The sequence below is a fragment of the Bos indicus x Bos taurus genome, chromosome 1 (genome assembly GCF_003369695.1).
Source record: "Bos indicus x Bos taurus breed Angus x Brahman F1 hybrid chromosome 1, Bos_hybrid_MaternalHap_v2.0, whole genome shotgun sequence".
Taxonomy (NCBI): Eukaryota; Metazoa; Chordata; class Mammalia; order Artiodactyla; family Bovidae; genus Bos; species Bos indicus x Bos taurus.
The window spans coordinates 145,615,433-145,635,320 of NC_040076.1; the positions used below are offsets into that span (position 1 = coordinate 145,615,433).

Genomic DNA, 19,888 nt, shown 5'->3' on the forward strand with positions numbered 1-19,888 from the left:
TACGCGAGCATCTGCGCTACTTCTCCGGTGGGAGCTGCAATTAGGCACGTTATCTGTGGGTTTTACTTATTTATTTATTTTTCCTCCTGGTTATGTTGCCCTCTGAGATTCCAAAACTCCCCACAGACCCGCCAGTGAGAGGGTTTCCTGGTGTTTGGAAATTTTTCCTCTTTCATGACTCCGTCCCTGTGATGGGTCTCCGTCCCTAACTCTTTTCTCTCTCTTTTTATCTTTTATATTTTGTCCTACCTCCTTTCAAAGACAATGGGCTGCCTTTCTGGGTGCCTGGTGTCCTCTGCCAGTGTTCAGAAGTTGTTTTGTGGAGTTTGTTCAGCATTCAAATGATCTTTTGATGAATTTGTGGGGGAAAAGGTGGTCTCCCTGTCCTATTCCTCTGCCATCTTAGGGAGTCAACACAGTTTTGCCAGTGAGGAATAAATTTGTTTATTCCTGTAGCATAAAGGAAATCTGTGCTTCGGGATTAGATGAACTCTTGGAAAACATTTTCTGCATCCTGCTGGTTGTGGTAGCATTTTTCCTGCAAAAGTTTGTCGAAATGCTTGAAGAAGTGGTAGTCAGTGGGCGAGAAGTCAGATGAATATGGCAGATGAGACAAAACTTTGTGGCCTGATTTCATTCAACTTTTGAAGCATTGATTGTGCAGCATGCAGTTGGGCATTGTCATGGAGAAGAATTGGGGTCACTCTGTTGACCAATGCCAGCTGAAGGCATTGCAGTTTTTAGTGTATCTCATTGATTTGCTGAGCATGCCTCTCAGTTGTAATGGTTTCACTGGGATTCAGAAAGCCGCAGTGGGTCAGACTGGCAGCAGACCACCAAACAGTGACCGTGACAATTTTTTGGTGCAAGTTTGGCTTTGGAAAGTGCTTTGAGGCTTCTTCTTGGTCCAACCACAGAGCTGATTGTTGCTGGTTATCATATAAAATCCATTTTTTGTCTCATGTCACAGTCCAATTGGTTCGTTGTTATTGTGTAGAATAAGAGAAGATGACACTTCAAAATGATGATTTTATTTGATTTGCAGTTAGCTCATGAGGCACCCACTTAGGAGCTTTTTCACCTTTCCAATTTGCTTCAAGTGCTGAACAACCATAGAATGGTTGGTGTTGAGTTCTTTGGCAACTTCTTGTGTAGTTGTAAGAGGACCAGCTTCAGTGATCCTCTCAGTTGGTCATTGCTAACTTCCAGTGGCTGGCCACCACAATCCTCATCCTCAAGGTTCTCGTCTCCTTTGCAAAACTTCCTGAACCAACACTGCATTGTGCATTTGTTAGCAGTTCCTGGGCCAAATGCGTTGTTGATGTTGTGAGTTGTCTCCTCTGTTTTACGACCTGTTTTGAACTTGAATTTTAAAAAAAGCACTTGAATTTTTTTGTCTAACGTAATTTCTTAGCAAAAAAAAATGTGCATTAAAATGATGTATAACAACCACATATATTTAAGACTATTCCAATATCAAAAGGCAAAATTCAACAGTGCAAAACTGATCTTTTGCACCAACCTAATAGATTTGTTTCGAGTTCTACTGTTTTAGAGAGTGAGTTGTCTTTTTTCCCTTGCATATATATGTTTACCCCAATCAAGGACTCATCAGTTCTGCAGATGAGCAAATCCTAAAAGATGATGCTGTTAAAGTGCTGTACTCAATATGCTAGCAAATTTGGAAAACTCAGGTTTGGCCACAGGACTGGAAAAGGCCAGTTTTCATTCCAATCCCAAAGAAGGGAAATGCCAAAGAATGTTCTAACTACTGCAAAATTGCACTCATTTCACATGCTAGCAATAGCAAGGTAATGCTCAAAATCCTTCAAGCTAGGCTTCAACAGAACCTGAACTGAGAAATTCCAGATGTGCAAGCTGGATTTAGAAAAGGCAGAGGAACCAGAGATCAAATTGCCAACATCCACTGGATCATATAAAAAGCAAGGGAATTCCGGAAGAACATCTACTTCTGCTTCATTGACTATGCTAAAACCTTTGACTATGTGGATCACAACAAACCGTGGAAAATTCTCAAAGACACGGGAAAACCAGATCACCTTATCTGTCTCCAGAGAAATCTGTATGCAGGACAAGAAGCAATAGTTAAAACTGGGCATGGAACAATGGACTGGTTCCAAATTGGGAAAGGAGTATGTCAAGGCTGTATATTGTCACCCTGCACATTTAACTTACATTCAGAGTACATAATGTGAAATTCCAGGCTAGATAAAGCTCAGGCTGGAATCAAGATTGCTGAGAGAAATATCAATAACCTCAGATATGCAGATGACACCACCCTTATGGCAGAAAGTGAAGAAGAACTAAAGAGCCTCTTGATGAAAGAGGAGAGTGAAAAAGCTGGCTTAAAACTCAACATTCAGAAAATGAAGATCATGGCATCTGGCCCCATCACTTCATGGCAAATAGATGGGGAAACAACGGAAACAGTGACAGACTTTATTTTCTTGGGCTCTCAAATCACTGTGGACAGTGACTGCAGCCGTGAAATTAAAAGATGCTTGCTGCTTGGAAGAAAATCTATAACAAACCTAGACTAAGCAGAGACATCGCTTTGCCAACAAATGTCCGTCTAGTCAAAGCTGTGGTTTTTCCAGTAGTCATGTAAGGGTATGATAGTTGGACCATAAAGAAAGCTGCGTGCCGAAGAATTGATGCTTTTGAACTATGGTGTTGGAGAAGACTCTTGAGAGTCCCTTGGACTGCAAGGAGATCCAACCAGTCCATCCTAAAGGAAATCAGTCCTGAATATTCATTGGAAGGACTGATGCTGAAGCTCCAATACTTTGCCCCCTCATGCGAAGAGCTGACTCATTGGAAAAACCCTTGATACTGGGTAAGATTGAGGGCAGATGGAGAAGGGGAGACAGAGGATGAGATGGTTGGATGGCATCACTACCTCAATGGACATGAGTTTGAGCAAACTCTGGGAGATAATGAAGCACAGGGAAGCCTGGCATGCTACAGTCAATGGGGTCACAAAGAGTCAGACATGACTTAGTGACTGAACAATGACACAAGTTCTGCAGAAGCAGGGACTCAAGGATAAACATCTTATGGAGTAAAAAACAAGGTCTTAGTGATTCTTAGCTTTTATGAGGTGAACACAGGAATTTTTTTAAAGATTGATGAAATACTAAAAGAGATGAATCTTCTGATTGAAAGTGTAAGGACTTTCATAGTGGGGCTCATTTTATTCTTAAACTTGGACCAGAGTCTGTATGTGTGCACATGGTCCTGGGTGTTTATGTTCTGCCCTGGGTGTGCGTGTATGTGTACACACATGTGCCCACCTTGGGTGCACATGTGCCACCCCAGGTGTGTGTGTGCTCCCCCAGGGGTGTGTGTGTGTGTGCATGCACATGTGCTGCCCCAGATGTGTATGTGGTCCCCTTAGGGGTGTGTGTGTGTGCGTGCATGCACCTGTGCCACCCCTGGTGTGTGTGTGCATGCACACATGTGCTGTCACAAGTGTGTGTGTGCGTGCGCGCACATATGCTGCCCTGGGTTTGAGTGTGTGTGTGTCTTCATGCTCTGTCCCCCGTGTGTGTGTGTGCATATGTGTGGGTGTGCATGTTTTTACTGCTCTGGGTGTGTGTGTGTGCTCCCACTTTGTGTGCATGTGTGCACATGTGCAGACGTGTGCTCCCCAAGTGTGTGTGCACGCATGTGTGCTGCCCATGGTATATGTATTTGTGTGCGTGTGCCCCCCGTGTGTGTGTGTTCACGCATGTGTGCAGATATGTGCCCCCCCAGGTATATGTGTGTGCTTTCTGCCCTGGGTATGTGTGTGCGCTCCCCCAGGGGGGTGTGTGTGTGTGCACATGCATGTGGGCCCCCCTGCCTTGTACGTGTGTGTGCTTGCTGCCCTGGGTGTGTGTGTGTGCAAGCATGTGGACACATGCCACCCCAGGTGTGTGCATGTGCTTTTTGCCCTGAGAGTGTGTGGTGTGTGTGTGTGCATGCTCCCCCAGGTGTGTGTGTGTATGTGTGTATGTGCTCCACCAGGTGTGTGTATGTGTGCGTGCCCCCCTCCGTGTGTGTGCACGTGTGTTCTTGCTGCCCAGGGTGTGTGCGTGTGTGCGTGCTTGCGTGTGTGTGTGCTTGCGTGTGTGCATGCTCCCCCAGGTGTGTGTATTGACAGGACGGGTACAGCTCTGAGTCAGGTGCACAGTCCTCTCCTGAGTCAGCCCCAGGGTTTTGTCCCCAGGACGTGCAGGGTTTGTGCCTTTTTGTCTGGTTGTGACGTGGGAGGGTCTCTGTGGGAGGGAGGTTGGACTGTGTGCAAGTGTGTGTATCTAGGGGGCAGGCCAGGCGGCAGCACCGCCCTTGCTCCCTGCTCCTCTGATGCCATGACCTGATCTGTGAACCAACAGAAGAGACTGACCCAGGGTCCGCCCCCATCCCCCGGACCGTCTTCCTCGCGTGTCTTCCTCACTCATCCTGGAGATGAGAGTCAATCAGGGAATCCTTTGGCAGAGATGAAGGCTGGACTTCGCCCAGTACTGTGGGTGTTTGGTTCTTGCCTGAGCGACTGAGTTCCATTCAAGGGATGCTGCATATTCTGGTATGCATGTCACTCTAATCAAGGCCTTTCTGGATGTCTGCTCTGTGGCCAGGCTGGTAACTGGGGCTGCAGGAGCCAGACAGGCAAGGTCCCCAAAGCTGAGGGCTGGGCCACAGGTGGCCATGTTGGTGGGGGTGCTGCTTGGTGAAGACAGCAGGGGGTCACTGGGCTGTGGGAGGGGCCGCAAGAGGGACTTGCACTGGAGTCAGGTCGTCAGGCCTGGAGTGTGAGCCGGCCTCAAAGACAGAGGCGTGCAGTAGCATCTCCCATCTCACAGGGCTCAGGAGGGCAGTGCAGGGTGACCACGGAGCCCATGTCACTGGGAGCAGTTTCTGTCACCTGCACGAACCACATACAGACCACGCAGGCTTGTGGCCAGGGGGGTGTGGGTCTCTGCAGCGGGAGCACAGCTGTTGGTGTCCACCCTGCAGGTTCTGTTCACACAGGTGTCTGGATGGTCCACCTCAGTGTCCGTGTGCGTGCTCTCCAGGGTTGTTTTCTCTCTTCAGCTAACGTGTGTGTTGTGAAGGTGGAGGGCACCCCTCATCTCTGCAAAACTGATGAAGTTGGAGAGATCTGTGTGGACTCCAGTGCGACGGCGACAGCGTACTATGGGCTGCTCGGGATCACCAAAAACGTCTTTGAGGTCCCTGCGGGTCCCACAGCAGTGGCGGGAGGGTGGGTGAGGCGTGCAGGAGTGTGGCCTTCCTCAGGATGCCTACAGCCCTGATGGACCCTGGGTGGCCTGGGGAAGCTGGCCTCGGGTCTGGAGCCGTTGGATCCTCGGGAGAATTCAGTGCCTTCACAGGGGTGGGAGGGGAAGCCTGGGCCCTGGAGGCCATGCTGGCAGGAGCCTGATGGAGGTCACGCCAGCCAGTAGGGCCTCTGGCCTCAGGGTGGGGTGGGTTGGGGTTGGGTGGGGAGCCTCATCCCCTCCTGGGAGATGTGGTGATAGCGCTTCTAGGACTGTTGTCCTCTGCGTTCTGTGCAGACTGTCCCGGTCACCGCTGGGGGCGCACCTGTCTCCGACCGACCTTTCACCAGGACAGGGCTTCTGGGCTTCATCGGTCCTGTGAGTGTGTCCTGCTGCCAAACCCGGGCCACCAGCCAGGCTCAGAGCTGGGGAGGGGTCTATTCAATGTCCACAGTGCCCAGGCCCCATGACGGAGTCCCATCTTGCCCAACCATCAGTGCTGTCAGGCTGGGGTTCCCTGTCCCTAGCCTTGAGTGCTTTACAGACTTGACCCTCGCTGTGTGCCCACCTCTGACCTTCCCTGCGCTGACGCCTGCTCTGGACGCCCCCTCATCCCCACTCCGGCACACCAGGCTTAGGGCCCTTTCACCCCGGGTCAGCCCACCTGTGTTTCCTGTCACCGTGGGCAGGGGGCCTGCAGGGCCTGTCTGTGAGTTACCTGGTCTGTGGGCTGTCGGGTCTCTGTCTCAGGCCCTGAGCCACGGGGCCTGCTGTGTGTCCTCTGCCCAACCAGCGTCCTTGCCTTCAGGATGACCTGGTCTTCGTCGTGGGCAAGCTGGACGGGCTGATGGTGGTGGGATTTCGCAGACACAACGCGGATGACGTGGTGGCCACTGCGCTGGCCGTGGAGCCCATGAAGTTTGTCTACAGAGGCAGGTGATGCGCGGGTCCCCTTGCCTCACCTTTAGGTTCCTTCTCCGCTTAACCCTCAAGAGGTCCCCACATTGGAAGGAGAGCCCAGTGCTGTGAATACGCAAAACCTAATAATTCCTGTACATTGGAGAACTTCGCAAAGAACAGGACGATGTTTGCAGGAGGATGCCTGAGTCAGAGTCCTCACCATCTGCAGAGTTCACGATTTCTTGAGGGTGAGACCCAGACCAAGGCCTGGGCACGGAGACTGGGCCAGCACCACCCAGGAGCTGTGTGCCTGAGGGCAGAACCTCAGGGATGCAGGCCGGAATGGAGGCCTTTTCCTGAGAGTTACCAGGGGCCTTGCTTTCCTGAGATCAAGTCAGTTTACCTTTACTGCATGTGTCAGGCAGGCACTTCACAGGTTCTCATCCAGAGAGCAGATAAGGGGGCCCAGCTGGTCGGGGCCCCAGACGGCTGGGATGGGGAGGAAGGACCCTGTCTGGCCTGTCCAGCTCAGGGCTCTTTGTCCTAGGGGAGGGGTTCCATTCCTGGTTGGCCCACTCAGCCACCTATTTCATTTTATTCTTCTCAGGGGAGTGCTTCTATTACTCAAACAAGGGTGCCTGTGAGCCTGGCCAGAGCCTTCCTGTGAATATGTTGTTATTCAGTCACTCAGTTGTGTCCATCTCTTTGTGACCCCATGGGCTGCAGCACGCCAGGCTTCCCTGTCCTTCACTATTTCCGAGAGTTTGCTCAAACTCATGTCCATTATACCTTAAAGACATCATCAGGGACTTCTGCCAGTGAGGGGTCAGCATGGCTGCCGGCCTTTGTCCAGGTTGGAGTGATGGCCCTGGGTGACTGACCACCTGGGGGGAGCCAGCTGGGCAGGTGGAACTGGTGGGTATGTGCATCCTAGAGCTGGGGCACGGGGCACACACAGAAATCGGAGGCACTGTTAACATAGGTGTCCACGGAGGGGACACTGGGTAGCCCGCACGTGCTCCTGGTATGTCAGGGAGACTGCCTGGCGTGGCCAACGATACCTGATGATACCTGGAGGTGACGCTGGCCTGGTGGCTGACTGGGTTGTGGGGTGGATGCATCTGTGGCTGGAGAGGTGACCTCTCTGCCTTCACCATAGAGGAGCTGAGCCCTGGGCGGATACCTGCAGGAACTATTGCAATGTGAGGTCAAGTCACCACAACAGAGCAGTTTTTCAGTAGGTGGAATAAATGTGGGGCAGAGGCGGCCGGGGAGTGAACTGATAAGCTGGAAAGCCAGAAGAAGAAACTGCTCCAAAAGTGAAGAAATAGAAAGTCTAAAAGAAAAATTGAGAGAAAAGTGAAGCGAGCAGGGCTGGCATGCAGACAGTAACCTCAGGGAGGGGAGGGGGTGCACGTGTGAACCTGCGGCTGGAGGAGGCAGCCACGGGGCGGGTCTCCAGCCAGGATATGCCAGATGCCCCAGAAGAGGGCCTGGAGTGAGAGGATGACGTGCAGTGATGTTTAAGGTTTTCAGAGGAACTTTTAGCCTAGATTTTAATATATGCATCCCAAGATGTCACTTAATTGTGCGATTGCAGTGAAAATGGTCTTGGGTATATAGGTTTCAGAGGTTTTATAACAAAGACTGTTTTCGTGAAAACACTTTCGGTAAGGTACTAAGAGAAATAAGATGGGTGAAAATGAGGAAATGTTAATACTGGGTGAAGCGTGTATAAAAGAAAAAGAGTGTGTGGGTGTGTATGTGTGCATGTGGCACCTGTGTGCTCAGTGGCCAGAGGAATGGGTGAGCAGGTAGGTCCATGAGGCCCAGGGCTCACGTGGCAGACATGCCAGCTACCGGTCTTGTGAGGGAAAAGAATCTACTCGAGTCTAAAAGAAGAAAAAGGCAACACACAGAAAAGGTGAACATGTCGAATTCTTCAGTAAGACACGAAATACAAATCCACAGACGTCAGTCACAGACGTGAGCAGAGTCACGCACGGGGAGAGATTTCATCAGCTGCACTGAAAAATTATGTAATTAATGGATCTTCTGGATACACATTTTTACATGAAGACATCATCGCATGGCTTAACATTACAATTAAGGAGAAATTTCTTGAATAGTGTGAGCCTTGTTTTTTCTCTGCATCCAGGTTCTGTCTGCTTTGTGAATGGAAACTCATTTTTCCACATTGGAGGAAGTTTGGTTCCTTTTACGTTCTGTGGACCACGTCTCCCTCCAGCCCCACCACAGTTTCCATCTCATGGGGTGGAGTATCCGTGCCCGATCGTGCCGGGTGGTCATCGCTTCCCTTCCTCCCCAGGATTGCAGTGTTCTCCGTGACAGTGCTCCATGACGACCGGATTGTGCTGGTGGCAGAGCAGCGGCCTGACGCCTCCGAGGAGGACAGCTTCCAGTGGATGAGCCGCGTGCTGCAGGTGGGCGTGGGCCCACGGCTCCACCGGCCCTGGGGTGTGGAGCAGGAACTGGGACCCGCTGGTGCCATGTTTCCAGCAAATGTGTACTGCAGCTGGAGGTGTTGCCCAGAGCGGTTCCGGTGTGTCCCACCTCGTGAGACCCACACGCTGCCACTCCCTGCACATCCACATTCGTTTCCTTAAGTACTAATAGCATACTAGTACTAATACTAGAAGCAGAAAGTCTTTTGCGGGGCTGGGAGTGAACTTTGCCTTCAGTGAAGAGCACAGACTATACGTGTGGTCAGGGAACGTTGTTTACTTAGCTCACTGAGTGTAACTTACACATGGAAAGAGCGGATTTGCAGAGGTCCAGACTGTTGAATTTTGACAGGTGTACATGCCCCAGTAACCACAGCTAAGAGCACTCACACCATTTGGGGAACCACCAGCTGCTGTGTGTTGGGGGCTGAACTCTGACCCCCCTCAAGGGCATCCTACAGCCAAGTCTCAGTGTGGGCTCCTAATCCGATTGTCTTCCTCAGTGGCACATTCATGAGGTTCCTTGTATGTGCGTCAGTGGCTCATCCCTTTTTATTGCTGAGTTGTGTTTCCTTTGCTTGTTTTTCCATATCTTGGTGACACTGGGTTGTTGGTTTGGGGCCGTTATGGATAAGGCTGCCGTGGACAGTGTTGTCTGTCCAAATCTCTGGGTGAGTTCAGTCCTGGCAGCTCTCCAGAGAGCCCCCTGGTGTCCCACCAGCTTCGGGCAGTTGTGTGGCGTGTGCTCGGCCTCGGCCCCCGGGGTAAGGACACGCCTATGAAGCAGAGCAAGTCCAGCATCAGGGAGACCAGAGAGCCCTGAGTGTCAGAGGACCAGTTTTTCTACTAATGCTGATGTTTATACTTAGTGAAGATGTTTAATGTTTCATTGCGAAATATTACTAATATACCAGTCATACAAAGAAGAGTATAATAGCACCCATGTGTCCACCGTCAGCCTCAGTCAACACTGACCAGTCCAGGAACCATCTGCACCACACCTGCCTGCCCAGCTTCTCCTTCAGGAGGACTTTGAAGCAAATCCCAGACTCAGAGGTTTTACCTGTAAATTTTAGTATTTATTTCTTTAAAAAAGGAGTACCAGTATCACATCTTAAAAATCAGCAATAACATTTTATTGGGATTTGGGCTTCCCTTGTGGCTCAGCTGGTAAAGAATCCGCCTGCAATGTGGGAGACCTGGGTTCAATCCCTGGGTTGGGAAGATCCCCTGGAGAAGGGAAAGGGTACCCACTCCAGTATCCTGGCCTGGAGAAGTCCATGGACAGTATAGTCCATGGAGTCGCAAAGAGTCAGACATGACTGAGTGACTTTCACTTTTATTGGGGTATGATTGACAGGTAACACTGTGTTAGTTTCAGGTGTCTAGTACAGTGATTTGATATTTGTATGTATAGTGAAATAATCACAACAGCACGTCTAGTTAACATCCATAACACAGCTACAGAAATTTTTTCTTGTGATGAGAACTTTTAGGATGTAGTGTTATCAAATACACTCCAATACACGACCCAGCATTCACTGTGGTCCCATGCTATACATGGCATCCCCAGGACTTGTTCATCTTATAACTGGAAGTTTCTCCCTTCTGACTCCCTTCACCCATTTCTCCTACCCCCACCCCTCACCTCTGCCAACCACCAATCTCTTCTGTCCAAGAGCTCATTTTTTTGTTGTTTTTAGCTTCCACATGTAAGTGACCCTATGGCTTTTTCTGTCTGATTTATCTCACTTAGCACAATGCTGTCAAGGTCCCTCTGTATTGTTGCACATGGTAAGATTTCATTCTTTTTTATGGCTGAGTAATATTCCTGTGTGTGTGTACCACAGTTTCTTTATCCATTAATCCATTGATGGACACAAGAATATTGGCTGTTGTCAATAATACTGCATTGAACATAGGGGTGCATATATTTTTTCAAGTTAGTATTTCTGTTTTCTTCCAATAAATACCCAAAATTTTCTGAAGAACCTCCATACTGTTTTCCACAGTGGCTGCAACAATTTACTTTCCCACAAACTGTGCACAAGGGTTCCCTTTTTCCACACCTTCACCTAGTCCTGTTGTTTCTTGTCCTATTGATAACAGCCATTCTGATGGGTGTGAGATGGTGTGTTGTAGTAGTTTTAATTTGCCTTCTCCTCAAGATTAGTGTGGAGAAGGCAATGGCAACCCACTCCAGTACTCTTGCCTGGAAAATCCCATGGATGGAGGAGCCTGGTAGGCTGCAGTCCATGGGGTCGCTAAGAGTCAGACACGACTGAGCAACTTCACTTTCACTTTTCACTTTCATGCATTGGAGAAAGAAATGGCAACCCACTCCAGTGTTCTTGCCTGGAGAACCCCAGGGACCACAGAGCCTGTTGGGTTGCCGTCTATGGGGTCTCACAGAGTCGGACACGACTGAAGTGACTTAGCAGCAGCAGCAGTATTAGTGATATTTAGCATATTTTTATGTCCCTCTTGTTGTTAAGTTGCTAGGTCAAGTCTGACTCTTTGTGACCCCATGGACTGCAGCACGCCAGGCTCCCCTGTCCTTCACTATGTCCAAGAGTTTGCTCAAATTCATGTCCATTGAGTGGGTGATGCTTTCTAACCATCTCATGCTCTGCCGACCCCTTTTCCTTTTGCTGTCAGTCTTTCCCAGCATCAGGGTCTTTTCCAATGAGTTGGCTCCCTGCATCAGGGGGACAAAGTATTGGAGATGCAGCATCAGTCCTTCCAATGAATATTCAGGAATTATTTCCTTTAGGATCGACAGGTTTGATCTCCTTGCAGTCAAGGGGATTCTCAAGAGTCTTCTCCAGCACCACAGTTAGAAAGCATCAATTCTTCAGCACTCAGCCTTCTTTATGGTTCAGCTCTCACATCTGTACCTGACTACTGGAAAAACCATAGCTTTGGCTAGATGGACCTCTGCTGGCAAAGTGATGTCCCTGCTTTTTAATATGCTATCTAGGTTTGTCATAGCTTCTCTTCCAAGGAGCAAGCGTCTTAATTTCACAGCTGCAGTCACTGTCCTCAGTGATTTGGGAGCCCGAGAAAGTAGAATCTGTCACTGTGTCCATTTTCCCCCATCTATTTGACATGAAGTGATGGGACCAGATGCCATGATCTTAGTTTTTTGAATATTGAGTTTTAGCCAGCTTTTTCACTCTTCTCTTTCACCCTCATTAAGAGGTACTTTAGTTCCTCTTCATTTTCTGCCATAAGGGTGGTATCATTGCATGTCTTGAGGTTCTGGATATTTCTCCCAGCAATCTTGATTCCAGCTTGTGATTCATCCAGCTCGGCATTTTGCATGATGTACTCTGCATATAAATTAAATAAGCAGGGTGACAATATACAGCCTTGACATACTCCTTTCCCAATTTGGAAACAGTCCATTGTTCCATGTCCAGTTCTACTCTTGCTTCTTGATCTGTATACAGGTTTCTCAGGAAACAGGTAAAGTGGTCTGGTTTTCCCATCTCTTTAAGAGTTTTCCACAGTTAGTTGTGATCAACACAGTCAAAAGCTTTAGCATAATCAGTGAAGCAGAAGTAGATGTTTTTCTGAAATTCCCTTGCTTTCTCCATGATCCAACGAATGTTGGCAATTTGATCCTGGTTCCTCTGCCTTTTCTAAACCCAACTTGCACATCTGAAAGTTCTCAGTTCATGTAGCTCTGAAGCCTAGCTTGAAGGATTTTGATTGTAACCTTATGAAATGCAAAATAAGAAATGAGCATTTAGCATGAGCATGATTGTACAATAGTTTGAACATCTTTGGTGTTGCCTTTCTTTTGGATTGGAATGAAAGCTGACTTTTTGCAGTCTTGTGGCCACAGCTGAGTTTTCCAAATTTGCTGACATATTGAGTGTAGCACTTTAACACCATCATCTTTTAGGATCTGAAATAACTTGGCTGGAATTCCATCAGCACAATTAGCTTTCTTTGTAGTAATACTTCCTAAGGCCCACTTGACTTCCCAATCCAGGGTGTCTGGCTCTAGGTGAGTGATCACACCATCGTGGTTATCTGGGTCATTAAGACTTTCTATGCATAGTTCTATGTATTCTTGCCACGTCTTCTTAATCTTTCTGCTTCTGTTAGGTCCTTACCATTTCTGTCCTTTATTGTGCCCATCCTTGCATAAAATGTTCTCTTGATCACTCCAATTTTCTTGAGATCTCTCATCTTCCCCATTCTGTTGTTCTCCTCTATTTCTTTGCATTGTTCATTTTAGAAGGCCTTACCTCTCTGTGCTATTCTCTGGAACTCTGCATTCAGTTGGTTATATCTTTCCCTTTCTCCCTTGCCTTTTACTTCATTCCTCAGCTATTTGTAAAGCCTCCTCAGACAACCATTTTGCCTTTTTGCATTTATTTTTCTTAGGGATGGTTTTGATCACTGCCTCCTGTACAGTGTCACAAACCTCCATCCATAGTTCTTCAGATACTCAGTCTACTACATCTAATCCCTTGAATCTATTTGTCACCTCCACTGTATAATCATAAGGGATTTGATTTAGGTCATACCTGAATGGCCTAGTGGTTTTCTCTACTTTCTTCAATTTAAGCCTAAATTTGCAATAAAGAGTTCATGATCTGAACCACAGTCAGTTCCAGGTCTTATTTTTGCTGACTGTATAGAGCTTCTCCATCTTCAGCTACAAAGAATATAATCAGTCTGATTTCAGTATTGACTATTTGTTGATGTCCATGTGTAGAGTCGTCTCTTGTGTTATTGGAAGAGGTATTTGCTATGATCAGTGTGTTTTCTTGACAAAACTCTACTAGCCTTTGCTGTGCTTCATCTTGTACTCCAAGGCTAAATTGCCTGTTACTCCAGGTATCTCCTTACTTCCTACTTTTGCATTCCAATCCCCTGTGATGAAAAGGATATCTTTTTTTGTGTTAGTGTTAGAAGGTCTTGGTGTTAGTGTTAGAAGCATAGTGTTCCATGCTGAACATAGAACTGTTCAGCTTCAGCTTCTTTGGCATTAGTGGTTGGGTCATAGACTGCTGAGTCACTTCAGTCATGTCCGACTCTCTGTGACCCCATAGACGGCAGCCCACCAGGCTCCCCCGTCCCTGGGATTCTCCAGGCAAGAACACTGGAGTGGGTTGCCATTTCCTTCTCCAATGCATGAAAGTGAAAAGTGAAAGTGAAGTCGCTCAGTCATGTCTGACCCTCAGCAACCCCGTGGACTGCAGCCTTCCAGGCTCCTGCGTCCATGGGATTTTCCAGGCAAGAGTACTGGAGTGGGGTGCCATTGCCTTCTCCTAGGATTACTGTAATGTTGAATGATTTGCCTTGGAAATGAACTGAGATCATTCTGTCATTTCTGAGGTTGCACCCAAGAACTGCATTTCAGACTCTGGTTGACCATGAGGGCCGCTCCATTTCTTCTAAAAGATTCTTGCCCAGTAGTAGATACAATGGTCATCTGAATTAAATTCACCCTTTCCTGTTCATTTTAGTTCACTGATGCCTAAAATGTCGATGTTCACTCTTGCCATCTCCTACTGACCGTGTCTGATTTACCTTGATTCATGGACCTAACATCCCAGGTTCCTATACAGTATTGTTCTTTACAGCATCAGAGTTTACTTTCACCACCAGACATGTCCATAACTAAGCGTCATTTACACTTTGGCCCAGCCTCTTCATTGTTTCTAGAGCTATTTCTCCGCTGTTCTGCAGTAGCATATTGGATACCTTCTGACCTGGGGACTCATCTTCCAGTGTCATATCTTTTTGGCTTTTCACTCACGTAAGAATATTGGCGTGGTTTGCCATTCTCTCCTCCTCTGGACCACATTTTCTCAGAACTCTTCATTCTGACCCATCTGTCTTGGGTGACCCTGCATGGCATGGCTCATAGCTTCATTGAGTTACGCAAGCTCCTTCGCCACAACAAGGCCGTGATCCCTGAAGAGATATGTACCTCTCGGCCATCTTGTATGTCTTTTTTTTTTTAAGATTTGTTTATTTGTCATTTTTTGGCTGTGCAGAGCCTTCCCTGCTGTGCGTGTAGGCTTTCTCTAGTCTCACTGAGCAGGGCTGCCTGTTGATGCAGAACACAGGCTCCAGTGCATGGGCTTCAGTAGTCGCAGCTTGCAGGCTCTAGAGAGCGGGCTTAATAGTTGGGATGCATGGCCGTGGCTGCCTCGTGACATGTGAGAGCTTCTCGGGCCAGCGATCGAACCCATATCTCTTGCCTTGGTAGGCAGATCCTTACCCACTAGAGCACCAGGGAGTCCCTTATGTCCTCTGTGGAAAACTGTCTGTTCAGGTCCTCTGCCCATTTTTTAATTGTATTATTATTTTCCACTGTTGAGTTGTATGAGTTCCTTCTATATTTTGGATTTTAATCCTTACCAGATGTATTTTTACAGATCTCTTCTCCCATTCGATAGATTCCCCTTGTTTGTTGGCGGTTTCCTTTCCCGTGCAGAAGCCTTTTAGTTTGACATGAATCCACCTGTTTATTGTTGCTCTTGTCTTTGCTTTTGGTGTCAAATCCAAAAAACCATCACCAAGACTAACATCAAGTTTACTGCAGCCTATGTTTTATTCTAGTATCATCGTTTCAGGTCTTGTATTCACGTCCTTGGTCTGCTTTGATTTAGTTTTGTGTGGGGCGTCCAGTTTTTCCAGTGCCATTTACTGAAGGCCCTCTCTCTTCCCGTTGTCTGCCCTCGTCTCCTCTGTGATAAAGCAGTAACTGTGTGAGTGTGAGATTACTCCTGGGCTCCCTTCTGCTCCATCGATCCATGGTTTTTGTGCCAGGTCCACCCACACTGCTTTGATTACTGCAGCTTTACGACGTTTGAAGTCAGGGGGCGTGACACCTCTAGCTTTGCACTTCTCTCTTAAGACTGCTTTGGCAACCCAGGGTCTTGTGGTTCTATGCAAGTGTTAGGAGTGTTTATTCTAGTTTTGTGAAGAATGTCATGGGTATTTTTACAGCGATTGCATTAAATTTGCAGATGACTTTGGCATAGTATGGACTTTTTAACAATACTAATTCTTCCAATTCATAAACTCAGAATGTCTTTACATTTAGTTGTGGTTTTTTCAGTTTCTTTCATCAGTCCCTCACAGTTTTAAGTATACATGTGTCCCTCATCTCCTTGGTTAAATTTATTCCTGAGCATTTTAGTTCTTTCTGCTGTAATTAAATATTTAGTCACTATTCAGATTTCCCAAATTACCTAATGTTCAATATGTTTGTTAAACTTAGGATCAAAATAAGGTAAAAACTGCACTTGGTTGGTCCAGGTTTTTAATCTTCTTTAATCTGCACACTCTTCCTTGTTTTATTTTTCTTGCAGTTTGTTTCTTGACAGGTTAGCCCAGTTCATCTCCCAGTCTGGGCTCTGACAGTTGTGCCTCGTGGTCCCATCTCTGTACTCCTCTGTCCACTGTGTCACTGGGTAGATCTTGAAGCCTGGTCCGATTCGGGCTTGATTTGCTGGCCAGGGGCCTCATGGGAGGTAGATAGTCTGTCCACTGGCTTGGTAGGGCTTCAAGGGAGGGGAGGCATTTCAATTCAGTCATTTCTTGCTCATTGGTAATGCAGCTGCTTTGAAAGTGTCTTCTACAAAGAGGGCTGTGTCCTCTGAAGTCACCAGGGGACCTGGATGGAAGGTTGTGCAGGAAAGTGAGATCCAGGGTTGATTTCTGGATCCTGCACTGGCGTCATGGAGTAGCTCTGGTTTTTGTCTCCCTGTGAACTAGTGGTTGTAGTAACTACATTTATATGTCAGTAGGAGCCTCTCTGGATTGGCTCCTGAGTCCTCTCAACACACCACTGGGTTCTGAGGGGGTCACATGGAGAGCAGGAAGGTGGATGCCAGAGGGTGGTGGGGCATCTCATGTCCCAGACCCAGCACGACTGGGACCCACGGGGCCCTGCTGCCTCCAAGAAATGGACTTGGGACCACAGTCTGGGCAGTGGACAGAGCAGGAAACAGACAGAGCAGATCCTCTGCCTGTAAGATCACCTACACTGTGAGTTTATGCTGCTGGTTCCAGCTCAGGTTTAAGGCCTCAGAGTTTTCCTTGACTCTCCGACCTTTCTCCATATTGAAAGGTTGCAATAATGATGACTCCAGCAGAAGTAATCATGTCCTGATGCCACGCTGCACACCCTCCAGTCTCCATGTAACCTCTCAAGTGTGAGGTTTCGAGCACAACTTAGGATGTTTTTACAATTCTTTTTGCCAATAGGGTGTATCCCTCTAGGATGGAATCAGTCAGATTGCTGTGTTTAAAGTCACCTTAAGTAGATTCTGTCTGAGGGGTGTGCCAACCTGATCCACTTCGATTGAGTTCATTTGTTCTATTTTACTGTCAGTTGTTAGGGATTGGTTTTTAAGTTTTAAGTTTTTTGGACATAAAATATTTACATGGTTCCAACTCTGAAAGCAAAGTGTATTCAGAGGAGCCTGGTTTCTATCCTCTGTCCACACTTCTCCCACAGGAAGTCAGTGTCTGCTTTGATGGCTTTTTCTAATGTGAGCAGTTACAGATTTGTGTTGGAGTGTGCACATGCACACGTGTGTGTAAATGGTAGGAAATGCACACTTGTCTCACCGTGTTTCTCTTAACGTCCCAGAGGTCACGGTCTGCTTGACCTTTGGGTTTGGGTGTTCTGGCCCTCCTGTAGCTCCCAGCCTGGAGCTGGTCGCATGTGCTCAAGTGCAGGCCCCTGTCTCATGCTCCCTCCAGGCCATCGATAGCATCCACCAGGTGGGCGTGTACTGTCTGGCCCTGGTTCCTGCCAACACCTTGCCCAAGGCTCCTCTCGGTGGGATTCACGTTTCTGAAACCAAGCAGCGCTTCCTGGAGGGGATGCTGCACCCGTGTAACGTGTTGATGTGCCCTCACACGTGTGTTACCAACCTTCCCAAGCCTCGGCAGAAGCAGCCAGGTTAGTGCGCGCCACAGCACGTCCGCTGCATCTGTGGACGGCAGCGGCCACACTTGTGTTTAAGGGCGCGGGCCTGCTGAACCCTCTGTCTCTGGGGTTGGAGCTGAGAGCCAGAGTGAGCAGCACAGCAGGCCAGTCCCCGCCTCCTGCTCCCTGGAAGGAGCACATCCCCACCCTCCACTGTGGGGGGCCCACCTGGCACTGGATGCGGCCTGGTATCCGGGCTGTGGAAGCTGCACAGTGGCCCCAGGGGCACGAATGATGCCCCAGAGCAGACTGGGAGCTTGGAATCTGAAGAGCCGCGGAGCGGCCACCACAGCCAGCCGTGGGGGCCAAGGGCGCTGTGCGTGCTGCTGCCCAGCACTGTGATCTGCCACAGCAGCCAGGCAGTACCTGGGAAGCCCAGCACATGGTCAGCTTCCCTTCCCTGGGGGAACTGGGATGTAAGTCTTAAGTAAACGCCAATAACTTTTGTTGATTATTAAATATATAAAATAACCATTAAGTGAAGCACGTTTAATCAGTAAAATAATGAAATGTACTACGAGTTTAGCTGTGGCTAAGGTTGGGATATTCGCCTCGTGCTGAATATGTTAATCGGGTTCACTTCTGAGAGCGAGGTTCTCTCTGTCACTAAGCACGACCCTCCTCCCTGGTTCCTGACCCTGTATTGTAGTGAAGAGTGAGTTGCCTGCCCATTCAGAAGGTTACCTGTCAGAGTCATTGGTCCTCACTCAGGTCCCCTCGTGTTCCAGAGGTTGGGCCTGCCTCCATGATCGTTGGGAACCTGGTCGCCGGGAAGAGAATCGCTCAGGCCTCAGGGAGGGAGCTGTCGCACCTAGAGGACAGTGAGCAGGCTAGGAAGGTAAGGGTTGGAGGGGAGGGTGAAGAGGTCCCTGGGAAGCCATCAGGCCTGACCCTCCCCAACCCAGGGGTGGGGTGGGGGGAGGTGGCACCTAGGAAGCCAGCGGCCTGACCCTCCCCACCCAGGGGTGGGGTGGGGGGTGTGAAGAGGTGCCTGGGAAGGCGCCAGGCCTGACCCCTCCCTGCCCCTCCCACAGTTCTTGTTCCTGCCTGACGTGCTGCAGTGGCGGGCCCACACCACCCCTGAACACCCACTGTTCTTGCTGCTCAATGCCAAGGTGAGGCGGGCACTGGTGGAGTGGGACGTGCTGCCCATGTGGGCGAGGGCCCATGTCACACTCCAGCCATGTACTCAGGTCTCACTGGAGGACAGCACTCCTTGACCTCCAGGCTCTCAGCTGGTGTCACATTTGTTAGTTGCTAAGTCATGTCCGACTCTCTGTGACCCCATGGACTATAGCCAGCTAGGCTCCTCTGTGCATGGCATTGTCCCAGCAAGAATACTAGAGTGGGTTGCCATTTCCTTCTCCAGGGGATCTTCCCGACTCAGGGATTGAACCCAGGTCTCCTGTGTTGCAGGCAGACTCTTTACCGTCTGAGCCACCAGGGACGTCTGGGTGGTGTCATTCTTTCCATGAAAACCTCAGCTTCCACACAAGCCACAGTCACATTTCTGTGGGTTTGTATTTAACAGGGAAATTCTCATTACCTTGTATTTCGATTATGAAGAGTATGCTTGTAAATAGGGCTTCCCTGGTGGCTCAGATGGTAAAGAATCTGCCTGCAATGCAGGACACCCGGTTTCCATCCCTGAGTCGGGAAGATCTCCTGGAGAAGGGAATGGCTACCCACTTCAGTATTCTTGCCTGGAGAATACCATGAACAGAGGAGCCTGGCGGGCTTCAGCCCATGGGGTTGCAAAGAGTTGGATACAACTGAGTGACTGACACTTTCGCTTTTCACTTTCATGCATATAAATTCTCCTAAGTAAACTAAAAACAAATGTTTATTGTGTAAAAAGTACTTTAGATCTTCTTCCTTTGTTTGTAGCTGTAACACAGCAAATACGGCTTACAGCCCTAATCCTAGTAACTTTCAGTGGGTGTTACATGGTACCAGGAGCTTCTCAGGTGTAAAGGAGAAACTGTAAGTTATGGGCCAGTAGACAAACTATGAAAACAGAGAGTAACCATGACCACTCTTCATGACTCACTGTTAGATGTGTCCTGGCCTGGGAGGACGCGTGTGCTCTGACGTCTTAGCAGCACCAGCCTGGTTCTCAGAACTGCTTGCTATTGGCCACTGTTTCTTCATTCAAAAAATATTAATCAATATCTGCTACATACACAATGTTAAATAAGATAAAAAAAAAAAGACCCCTGTTCCCCAGTTGCTGAAGCAAGTCTTCCTGCTAGAAAACCAGTGCTCAGGAG

The 19,888-nt window shown here is 48.5% G+C and overlaps 1 protein-coding gene across 9 annotated transcripts in view; it reads left to right on the forward strand.

Annotated features, from left to right (window-relative positions):
- DIP2A (disco interacting protein 2 homolog A) overlaps positions 1-19,888 on the forward strand; it is a 121,350-nt gene that overhangs the window by 79,637 nt on the left and 21,825 nt on the right. For 8 of the 9 annotated variants that reach the window (XM_027548407.1, XM_027548424.1, XM_027548416.1 and 5 more), the window contains 7 exons: positions 5,098-5,234; positions 5,580-5,660; positions 6,091-6,218; positions 8,512-8,626; positions 17,390-17,591; positions 18,347-18,456; positions 18,653-18,733. In XM_027548407.1, coding sequence (XP_027404208.1) covers positions 5,098-5,234; positions 5,580-5,660; positions 6,091-6,218; positions 8,512-8,626; positions 17,390-17,591; positions 18,347-18,456; positions 18,653-18,733 — 854 coding nt within the window. Of the gene's footprint in view, positions 1-5,097; positions 5,235-5,579; positions 5,661-6,090; positions 6,223-8,511; positions 8,627-17,389; positions 17,592-18,346; positions 18,457-18,652; positions 18,734-19,888 lie in introns of those variants that run through there. The other variant, XM_027548475.1, reaches the window with a different exon arrangement.